The sequence below is a fragment of the Diabrotica virgifera genome, chromosome 1, assembly GCF_917563875.1.
Source record: "Diabrotica virgifera virgifera chromosome 1, PGI_DIABVI_V3a".
NCBI classification, from domain to species: domain Eukaryota; kingdom Metazoa; phylum Arthropoda; class Insecta; order Coleoptera; family Chrysomelidae; genus Diabrotica; species Diabrotica virgifera.
This window is the reverse complement of record NC_065443.1, coordinates 263436622-263448558: the sequence shown is the minus strand read 5'-3', so window position 1 is coordinate 263448558 and position 11937 is coordinate 263436622. Positions and strand designations below refer to the sequence as shown.

Below are 11937 nucleotides of genomic sequence, written 5' to 3'. Positions count from 1 at the left end.
TAAAATATCTGTCCTGCAGATCCCTTTGGAGTTGTGAGTACAGCTTCAAGGTCAAAATTTAATGCTAATAGAGTAGAATTGTCTATTAGTTCCAGTTTATCAGCACTGCGAGCCTTGCGTGCAAATTCCTTTCTTCTCAAGTGTTACTGGAAAGTTTGTTCTTGGGCTTCTTTTTCTTCTCCAGTCATATTTTCTGTGCCAAACATATTTATATTGCACTTATCCTTCTTTGGCTAGAAAAAACCCACGTTATATTTTTTAAAAACTCTGTATTTTTCGATTGAAACAGAGCGAATATTTTTTTCTTTGCATTGTGATTTGTACATATTGTGCATTATGGACAAGTTTAGGGTAGGGTCCAAATAATTTTTTTACTTGAAGCCCTACAGTAATGGGACTCAACTGCAGGAAATGATAAAATGTGATCACGTACCATTTGCAAACAATCCTCAGTTAACTTATTAGCAGGACTATGTTTGCCACGGCAGTCTTTTTCTATTGTTCCAGTATAAGATCGTTTTTGTAAAGTTATTCTTATGAATGGATCTGTTACATTCAGTGTAGATATGAAAAATTCGCGGCACACCTTATTTTTTTTGTCCATAATTCATTTTCCACTACTCAAAATCTATACACGAATGTGACAAAGTATACCATACACTTACAATGTCAAAACAACAAATGTACCACATTCACTGACTTGGAACTTTTAATGTAAGGCCAAAACCACGAAAGTGTCACATTCACGATACGCGCGTTGCGACAGTCGAATACAAACTAAGATACGTCAAAGGCAGTACACCTACCCCCACCAAAACCATGATGCTTGCAGATTCGTTGGTTTGGCATTATCAAGAACTGGTTTAGAGGTGCTTGAAAATGTAGATAGGTAAAAATTACCAATTTTGCACATTCATGGTTTTGCCTTGGGACCGACGATATGACAGAAGCTCGAAACAAATGACTATGCCCTATTCGCCAAAATTTACACTGTTAAAAAGGCTCTCACCAAAATTTTAATTTTCATTTTTGTAAACAAAATATACTGTGTATAGTTGATTCATGGTCTCAGTTATGTATCTAGTAAATTAAGTACCTAATTAATTGTTTTTGTTACGTTGCTAGTCACATTTCGACTGTAATTGGATGGAAGTTACTGTATAACGAAGAATATGTGCTCAAAGACAATGTAAATTTTAAATTAAAGTAAAAAATTATTCACACGTAATTTTTATCAACAAAATAAAACTGCATCAAGAGATTGAAATATCTATTTTTGGGTGTTTTAGTCAAATATAGATTGTTATTTACAAATAGAAAGTGTTCAATAAAAATTAATAAACAGCAGACACTCTTGTTTAAGATTATTCTTCTTTTTTCAGTAAGGAAGTGTGCAACAATAAGAAGTTTACTTTAATAGTTTACCTAAGGATAAGGTGTGTAATACTTCGTTCACTGAGTCGAATCCGAAACTGTCTAGTAAATTTAGTAAACTCGAATTTAGTGATCCCAGGCTCAACTGTCTTATAAATTTAGTATTTTTTTTGTTACGTAAACTACAAGTAAAAATTATTCACAAGCAGTTATCAACAAAATATAAAGTTAGTTACCTTTAGTTCTCGAGATATTTCTAATTGGCCTTTTATCTGCCTCACCCTGTACAAAGAAAACGCATCGGTATGTATTAATTTTTCTATTTCAATATTTATCACAAAATAAATTCCTTTAATAGTACTTAACTAAACAAAAATGTACATTAAATCACACAAGACCATTAACTCATTTTGGTCAAAACACTCTTTACATATACATGAAAAGTCATAATATATACTAAGCTAAAATAGTTTTTTTAACCAGTCGTTTCGTAAAAAGGTAAGAATAAATTAATGTCTTTTTAAATTAGGAAATAGCTATTTTTATAACAAGGGAGCAAAGTGCTGCTTTTCCTCCCGAGAATGAAGTTTACTGCCCGACGCGTAGCGGAGGGCAGTAATCAATCAAGGGAGGAAAAGGCACTTTACGCCCATGTTATACATATGATTTTTCCACCTTCCTCAAATAACAAGTCATTTTTTCATTTTTAAATAATTTACTTATGTAACTAACTAATAAAATTTATTCGAGAACTAAAACTAACAAGTAGGTACAGTCATAACTGTCAACTGTCAAATATAAGTCAAAATATTAATGTAAACATTGTGAAATCAAAATAACAATTTACTGTTTTTTACCATTCTGCAAAATACAGAGTGTTCTATAAATAAACGTTAAAATGTGTAGATACTTACGTAATAGAAAATAGAATATTATATAGGGCGTCAATAAGTTATTTCATCATTGACATATCATGACATCACTTTTACTTTTACTCCCTAGTGAGTAACTGTACTTTGTCTCCCTAGGGAGGAAAAGTACGACTTCTGTCTCCTTAGGGAGGAAAAGTACAACTTTGCTCCCTACAATCAGGTCAGGAAATATATAGTTTGGGTAGAGGTAGGTGGAAAAATTGTTTTCCACCTACCTCTACCGAAAGTATACTTTTCCTGACCTGATTGTAGGGAGCAAAGTCGTACTTTTCTCCCTAGGGAGTGAAAGTAAAAGTGACGTCATGGCATGTCATTGATGAAATAACTTATTGACGCCCTATACAATATTCTATTATCTATTACGTAAGTATCTATACATTTTAACGTTTATTTATAGAACACCCTGTATTTTGCAGAATGGAAAAAACAGTAAATTATTATTTTGATTTAACAATGTTTACATTAATAATTTGACTTCTGTTTGACAGTTGACAGTTCTGCTGTACTTACTTGTTATAGTCGGTTTGTTAAACTCAGACACAATTGGCTAGTTATTTTAATAAGTAATTTTGCCAATTTCGTAAAATTGACAAAAAAATAATTACTAATTAGTTAATAATTACTACATAGTTAGTAATTTTGCCAATTTTGGCAAAATTGGCCAACAACAATAAAATTACCTACTAAAATCAATAGCCAGTTGTGTCTGAGTTTAGCGAACCGACTATAGTTTTAGTTTTCTAATAAATTGTGTTACTTAATTACATAAATAAATTATTTAAAGATGAAAAAATGACTTGTTATTTGAGGAAGGTGGGAAAATCATGTATAACATGGGAGTAAAGTGCCTCTTCCTCCCTTGTTATACAAATAGCTATTTTCCGTATATTGTGAAACAAAATACACCGCAATTACACTGGAGAAGAAAAACAGTACCTAACTTAATTTTAACAAATTGATGGAGAAACTACAGGAAAAATATCTTAAATAATTGTAATAGTCTTCTTTCGAATACAATTCCATTTTGTAAAAGACGAAGACGACATAGCCTCTTGTCCCATAAAGAATGGTTTCAAATTATGAAAGGTATTTTTTGTTTGCACTATCATTCCCACTATCACATCGAAGACACAGCTTTTTAGTAATGCTTCCATCTGTCATAACTATCATAAAAGTCATCTCTTCGTTCCTAAAAATAAAAAAAGGGAATTAAATTACATCAATATAAAGCAGAAAAACGCTGTTATGTAATAGTATATATCATTTAAACTTGGAAAAGGTGCCACAATAATAGATATTACAGGGATAAATGGTGGACGCAAATGTTCAATACTCTGCAATATAGATCCTCTACTCTATATTTGCCCTTGCATAAAATTATTCACGAATTATTTTTTATACTATGTCTCTTTTTTTACTCACAGAAACTAGTATCGCAAAATTTAGCCGCTTGTCCATAGGAACCATAATAAGTTAAAAAATGACAAATATTACGGTATGCCTTTGATACCTTGTTTACTATGAATTTTGTCGTTTATCATTTTCAGTAGCAGTGACATTAGCGCATGTGTGGTATTTATTGGAATTTATAACTTATATTGTTTTTATTTTATAAAGTTATATTGTGTTAAATATATTTTAACATAATTAAATATAAATGTACAATTTATAAAATACGTCCACCGATAAAAGCTACAGTCGGAAAAATGAAAGAATACCCATAAACGATCACATCAATAACTTATTTTGTAAAAAGATAAAGGCAGTATTTGTTTTTATTTGATTCAGAGTTGGACCACCATTGTTGGAGAAATAAATTCCCAACATTAATATTTAGTAAAACTATATTTTGTTTCAATATTTTATTTAGTGGTTTGCGCCTTGTGTACACTTCACAAAGATGTTTCTATGTTTTTATGTTCTATAATTCAAAGTGTACACAAAGGCGCAATATTCAAAAAAAAAGTTCGTTGCCAAGGTGTTGTTATATAGAATAATAAGATAATAAAAAACGGGAAAGTAGGGCGTGTGTCCGATCCCACACAAAAATTACTTTAATACCAAAAGTTTGTGTTATTGTAATAAAATATTAGTTGTGAAAAGTGTCTTTAGTTATTCCTAGCTTCAGAAGTGTAAAACCAGTGTAAAATTATTTCCTTGGTGTTGCAAAAATCCAACATCAAGTTTGATCCAGTCGAGCCGGAAATAAAAAGAAGCTAGGAATTACTCAATTTCCAGAAGGTAAGAAACACACCTAATAAAAAAAAAAAGAAGAAATTATTGAACAAAAAAGAAATTATTAGAAAAGAAATTACAAAAAAGAAAAATCATTAAAAAATTAATTTTGTAAAACGTCAAGCTCATACAATAGCGCCATCTATGTAAAAGAGGGCGAACGACCGACGTCGAATGGTTATCAAGCGATCGAGAGAAATAATCGATGTTTTATGAAATCGATCATATATGAAGTGACAGAAAACTGACATTGACAGTGAATGCAAAATTAAATAAATTGACTGTTTGTGTTTTGGTTTGTAAATAATCGTCAACATTTTTGTTATTTTGATATTTAAAATAGTTTTTTTTACCTTTTAAGTTTTAGGTAGATTCATATAAAAAAAAAATGCCCGCTAAAAAGGATATTGAAATGCTAAAAACTAAAAAATCTCAAGAAATTCAGTCTATTAAAACTATTACAAGGTTTGTTGAAAAACATTTGGACAAAGAAATTTCTGAATTAATAATTAATCAATTACAAACTAGGAAAGACTTACTAATAGAAAATTTTAATAAACTTCAAGATCTTCATTGTGAAATTTTATGTTGTGAACAGGGGTATGCAGATTCCATTGATAATATTAGAGAGGAATACTTTGACACATTAGCTAAAATTAATAGTCAACTCTCAAAAACAGTAATACAGAGCGTAAGTACTAATCCACAAGATGTAAATAATTCTTTTTATTCTTCAAATATTCCACGAATAGAAATTCCTTGTTATGACGGCAAAGATTTAACAAGTTATAGACCTTTTATAGATTTATTTCTAGCTGTTTTTGATAGAAATAAGTCACTGCAAAATGTTGAAAAACTTTTTCATTTAAAGAATCATTTGGAAGGAGAGGCAAGAAGCCTAATAAATGATCTACCTCTAACAAATGACTCTTATAATGATGCATTGAGAATGTTAGATAACCGTTATAACAATGAAACAATATTAATAAATTCTCACATTTATTCACTACTTGACATTCCCTCCATTCAAAAAGGAACTTCCACCGCCTTACGTGAGTTCATTAGTAAAGTGAGACAGCAGTTAGGTGCACTAAAAAACTTAAAGCAACCCGTAGAAAGTTGGGATATGATCCTTATTTGCATTTTAACTAAAAAACTAGATCACTATACTAATAGATCATTTCAAATTGATAGGGACAACTCAAAATTGCCAAATTTAAAAGATTTCTTATCTTATATTGAAAATAGGGCTACAGCTTTAGAAACTGTAACCACTCCAGATAAAAAATGTAGCACTAACAAAGAAAGGTATCAAAAAACTCACTTGGCTACAAGTAAAGTCAAATTAGAAACCAGGTGTAGCTTTTGTTCATCCTCAGGCCATAAAATTTATAATTGTTCCAGTTTCAAATCTGTTTCAGTAAATGATAGAGTGTCTTTTATAGACAGTCATAAGGCTTGTCGAATTTGTTTGAATAATCATCCTGGTAGGTGTAAAATGAGTTTCAGGTGTTCAGTTTGTCGAAAAGAACATAATTCTCTTCTGCATGTGGACAGACAAACTCCATTAGACAGCACTGGACAGGGTAACAGTGGTAATGCAGACGATAGGGTGACTACATTTGGTTCAATAAATGAAAACATTAATAATGTTCTGTTACCAACAGTGAAGGTAAAAATTAGAACAAAAAGGGGTGATTATATCACTGCCAGAGGTCTCCTGGATACAGGATCTCAAATATCATTAGTAACAAGTAGATTGGTAAGTAAATTAAACTTAAAAACATTTAATAATAATGTCAATATCTTAGGTATTTCTGAGAATATTACCAATGTGCAAAAGGCTGTAAATTTAAAAATTGAGTCATGTGTGTTTGATTATAGCACAAATATAAAATGTTCTGTGGTTGATAAAATTACTAGTGATATACCACAAACAAATTTCAATGTTTCAAATTTAAATATTCCTAAAAATATTAAATTGTCTGATGATGACTTCAATAAATCTGGCACAATTGATATATTGTTTGGGGCAAATATTTCATTTCATATTTTGCTCTCCGATAAAATACAAGTAGACCAGATTATATTACAAAATACTCTATTTGGGTTCATAGTTAGTGGTTCTGCTCCATCACTACAAATTTGTAATTTTTCTGCTTTTCATTTAAGCATGAAAAATAATTTAGAAAATATTGTTTCTCAATTTTGGGAAACCGAGAAGGTTCCAGAAATTTTTCCGGAATATTCGACAGAGCAGGAAGCTTGTGAGATTAATTTTGAAAATTCTTTGCAAGTAATAAATAATAAATACCAAGTTAAATTACCATTAAAACAAAATCTACCTGATTTGGATTTAGGAGATTCATTTTCTGTAGCATTAAAACGCTTTGAAAATCTAGAAAAAAGATTTAAAGTCAATCCTGAGCTGTACTCTCAATACAAAAGTTTTATTGATGAATATTTAGCTCTAAAGCATGCAAAAATAGTAAGTCTTAGTACATATGACTTAAATAGTGGTTCTTTATACTTCATGGCTCACCATCCAGTGATACGTGAAGACAAAAAAACAACAAAATTAAGAGTAGTCTTTGATGGCAGCATGAAATCAAAAAAGAAAAAATGCATCAATGATTATCTCTATAATGGTGCTGTAGTTCAAAATGAGCTCTTCGATATTCTTGTTCTTTTTAGAAAATATAATTACGTCCTTTTGACAGATATTAAACAAATGTATAGAATGGTTTTGGTACATCCAGACCATTGCCAGTTACAAAATATTTTGTGGCGAGAGAAAAATGGCAGTTTACAATGTATTCAACTTCAAACTGTAACATATGGTTTAAGAAGTTCTTCCTTTTTAGCTACCAGATGTTTGGTAGAATTAGCCCGAACTGAAGGTAAACGCTATCCTTTGGCTTCTAAAGCTCTTCTTAATAACACCTACGTTGATGATATTTTGTGTGGGTGTGACACAATCGAAGAAACGATAAAACTAAAAAATGAACTTATCTCGCTGCTCAAATTAAGGTCCTTCGAGTTGAACAAATGGTGCTCAAATAATTTACAAATTTTAAATGATATTCCTAAAAATAAACAAAATTTTGATGAAATTAACATCAGCAAAAACGATTTAACGGTAAAGACTCTGGGATTGACTTATGATACAAAAACAGATAATTTTAAATTTAGTTGTCCAAAAGTTGATATAAATGAATGTGTAACTAAAAGACAGATTCTCAGTTTTGTTTCCAAATTTTATGATCCTTTGGGATTAGTGGGCCCAGTTTTAGTAGCTGCTAAGGTAATTATGCAAAAACTTTGGTTAAGTAAGGTCAAATGGGATGCTATAATTTCCAGTGAGTTACTTGACACTTGGAAAAATTTTGTTGAAAGCTTAATGAGCATGCCCACAGTGACTGTCCAAAGAAATTTAAACTTTACTGGTGCTCTTCATATTGAAATAGTTGGCTTTTGTGACTCCTCCTTGATTGCATATGGAGCTGTTATTTATGCGAGGACTATTTTTGAAAATGAAGTACATGTAAATTTGATTTGTTCCAAATCTAGGATTGTTCCTATAAACAAAAAACTAACTATGCCAAGACTTGAACTGAACAGTGCTTTGTTGCTTTCAAAACTATCTCACAAGGTTTTTGAACTGTTAAAAGATAAAGTCAGTAAGGTATTTTTATATTCAGATTCAAACATTGTCTTAGCTTGGATAAAATCCGAACCTTTGAAATTGAATCCCTATGTTGCCAATAGAATTATTAAAATTCAAGAAATGACATCCGAATTTAAATGGTTGTATATAAACACTAAGGAAAATCCAGCAGATTGTCTTTCTCGTGGACTTGAACCTCATGAAATTAATTCAAACAATCTTTGGTTTAATGGTCCTGAAATTCTTTCAAATATTGAATTCTTGCACTTTGAAATTCCATTTTCTACTCCAGACCATTTGCCTGAATATAAAGTTGTCACTTTAGCTAAGGTCAAACCAGAATCTTTCTTCATAAAATTCTCTAGCTTAACAAAACTTCAAAAAATAGTGGCTTATTGCCTACGATTTGTAAATAATATAAAAAATAAAAATAAAAAGATTACTGGAAGTTTAACAGTTGTAGAACTAGAAAATAGCCTTAAAACCATTATTAAGTATGAACAAAGTTTTCATTTTTCTGAGGAAATAAAATGTCTAACCAACAACACAGCAATTAAGTCTAATTTAAATTCTTTATATCCTTTCTTGGACTCTCAGGGACTGTTAAGAGTTGGTGGTAGACTGGAGAACTCAGATATTTCTTTTAATAAAAAACATCCTTTGATCGTTCCCAAAAACAATCATATCACTGATCTTTTGATTCACAGAGAGCACTTAAGACTTTTACATGCAGGTCCGAAACAAGTTTTAAGTTCATTAAATCAAAATTTTTGGATTATTAGTGCCACTAAAGAAATTAAAAGGATTTTGCACAAATGCGTAACCTGTTTTAAATGTAAGGCCAAGTGCAGTGAACAGTTAATGGGATCTCTTCCTGAACAAAGGGTACGTTCATCGAGGGTCTTTCAGAATGTTGGTATAGACTTCTGTGGTCCCTTCCAAATTAAACAGTCACGGATTAGAAAGTCTATAACGACAAAGGCATATATAGCATTGTTTGTTTGCTTTTCTGTGAAGGCAATTCATATGGAGTTACTCTCTGATCTAACAACAGATACTTTTTTAGCTTCATTAAAAAGATTCATTTCTAGAAGGGGTAAACCATCCAAGATCTTTTGTGACAATGGTGCCACATTCAAGGGAGCAAATAATCAACTTCAAAAACTTCTAAACGACAACATTAAGTTAAACAACTTTTGCCTTGATGATAAAATTGAATTTTGCTTCATCCCAAGTTATTCTCCAGTATTTGGGGGTCTATGGGAGGCCGGGGTGAAGAGTGCTAAATATCATATAAAAAGGGTGATGGGAAATAATATTTTAACATATGAGGAGTTTAATACTTTGATTACTCAAGTTGAAGGAATATTAAATTCAAGGCCTCTTATGGCAATTAATAATGATTCCTCTGACTTAAAATATTTGACCCCAGGTCATTTTCTAATAGGTGCTCCTTTGACAACTTTCCCTGAAACTAATTTAACTGAGATTCCTGAAAATAGATTAAAATTTTGGAGGTTGTGTGTTCAAATGCAGCAGCATTTTTGGCAAAGGTGGTACCAAGATTATCTAACACAACTTCAAAACAGACCTAAATGGAGAAAATCGTTGCCAAATTTACAAGAAGGCATGCTTGTGCTTGTAAAGGAGGACAATGTTTCTTCTTTTGGGTGGCCTATAGCAAGGATTAATAAAGTTATTCCTGGTAAAGACGGAAAGGTAAGAGTGGTGGAAGTAAAAACTAAAAAGGGAACATACTTACGTTCTGTCACAAAAATTGCTGTTTTTCCAATTAACGATGAACAAATTTAAATTATTTTTTTTTTTTCAATTTATAATAATAAATAAAATTTAACTTTATAACTATTTCTATTTAAATTTAAAACTTTGTAAAAGTTTTATACTTATATAAGCAATAAATTCTTTAAAAAATGTGTAAAAAAAAGGGGTGGAATATATTGTTTTGGTATCAAAACCAAGGCCCCCCAGCATGTTGGAGAAATAAATTCCCAACATTAATATTTAGTAAAACTATATTTTGTTTCAATATTTTATTTAGTGGTTTGCGCCTTGTGTACACTTCACAAAGATGTTTCTATGTTTTTATGTTCTATAATTCAAAGTGTACACAAAGGCGCAATATTCAAAAAAAAAAGTTCGTTGCCAAGGTGTTGTTATATAGAATAATAAGATAATAAAAAACGGGAAAGTAGGGCGTGTGTCCGATCCCACACAAAAATTACTTTAATACCAAAAGTTTGTGTTATTGTAATAAAATATTAGTTGTGAAAAGTGTCTTTAGTTATTCCTAGCTTCAGAAGTGTAAAACCAGTGTAAAATTATTTCCTTGGTGTTGCAAAAATCCAACAACCATCTCCATATAGCCTATTTCAGCATCCCATGCATCCTCAGTGAAGCTATGTAGTCACAACTCTGAAAGAAATATCAACAATCCTGCCTATTTAAGGGAAACCATCACGATGCAATGATTACACCTTTTGAGACTCAATCCAGCGACATCTCTCGCAATGCGAGGAAAACAACGAAAAGCCTTAGATACAAAGTTTACTACTTTTTAAACAATTACAATAATTTAAATAAAAGTATAATAAACAATATTTTAAATCCAAGACTTTTCGTTAATAAACTGCTTTCTGGCTGCATCCTGTATCTCCGGCTTTTACAATATATAAGCACAAGAGACGACGAAATTAGGAGAAAGCAAATAGAGGACACTTTGGCCACGCATTTACCTTCTCTTCGTCAAGGAAAAAGGACCGAAAAACAGTTTCTATATACTCAAATCTGAGTAAAGATGAAAAAGATAAAAGGCAGTTTTTGTTTTTATTTGATTCAGAGTAACAAACATTTGTTATTTATAGAAAAAGATTGATGTGATCGTTCATGGGTATTCTTTCATTTTTCCGTCTGTATTTCCTAATTATTGCACTGACAGTACATATCAACGATATTACATATCGACGTACGTTTCAATTGTTTTGATTTCAATTATTTGAAAATGATTCATGACGTTTGGGTAAAGATAAAATGGAACAACTATATCTACCATATACAGTGATTAGTGCGCTAAGAACCGGCAAAATAACGCAGAAGATGGAAAACATAATATGTTTATCTTAATATTATTAAGTTATTTCTTGTACGTGGCTAGTTGACTCCATACGACGCAACGCACAGTGGTTCCAAATGCTGAAAACGTGGTCATGAGGCGAAAAAAAGTCTATATGGATTTTCATATATACAGCTGTTTTCTCATACCATCGTAGAGTCGTAATACGCAGGTATAAGGATGAGACTGGATGTAATCTGGTTCATAGCTCAGGAACAAGTGAGCCATGTCCGAGGTTATTCAGGCCGGCAGAGAAAGTGAAAAAGAACGCGTAGATTGAAAACGATGTAAAACATTTTGTAGTTTATTAATTTTATCGCTGCAAAGCAGATTCTTCTTTTTAAGTAGGTATGTAGTAATGTAAGATGTAAGTTAACTTAAGATTTAGTAACAATAAATGCCTTAAATTTGTTAATGCATAAATAGTGAAAATATACTTGAAATAATCAAAATTTTGTAAAGATACATTCAAAAAGTACAAAATTCTGCGACTAATGTTTATTAATCTTAAAATATATATACACTGACCGGCACGAAAAACGGGCACCCCAAAAATGAGTCATTTTGGATGTCTCGTATCTCCTAAACCTGTTGTCCGA

The 11937-nt window shown here is 31.2% G+C and overlaps 1 protein-coding gene across 2 annotated transcripts in view; it reads right to left on the bottom strand.

Annotated features, from left to right (window-relative positions):
* Positions 1-1678: 1678 nt before the first annotated feature.
* The window catches only part of LOC114337220 (ATP-dependent DNA/RNA helicase DHX36), a 109004-nt gene continuing 98745 nt past the window's right edge, over positions 1679-11937 (bottom strand). For both annotated transcript variants that reach the window (XM_028287626.2, XM_028287627.2), the window contains one exon: positions 1679-3495. Coding sequence is in view for 1 of the 2 variants with exons in the window: in XM_028287627.2 (XP_028143428.1) it covers positions 3445-3495 (51 nt within the window). In the remaining variant the exon portion in view is untranslated. The remainder of the gene's footprint in view (positions 3496-11937) is intronic.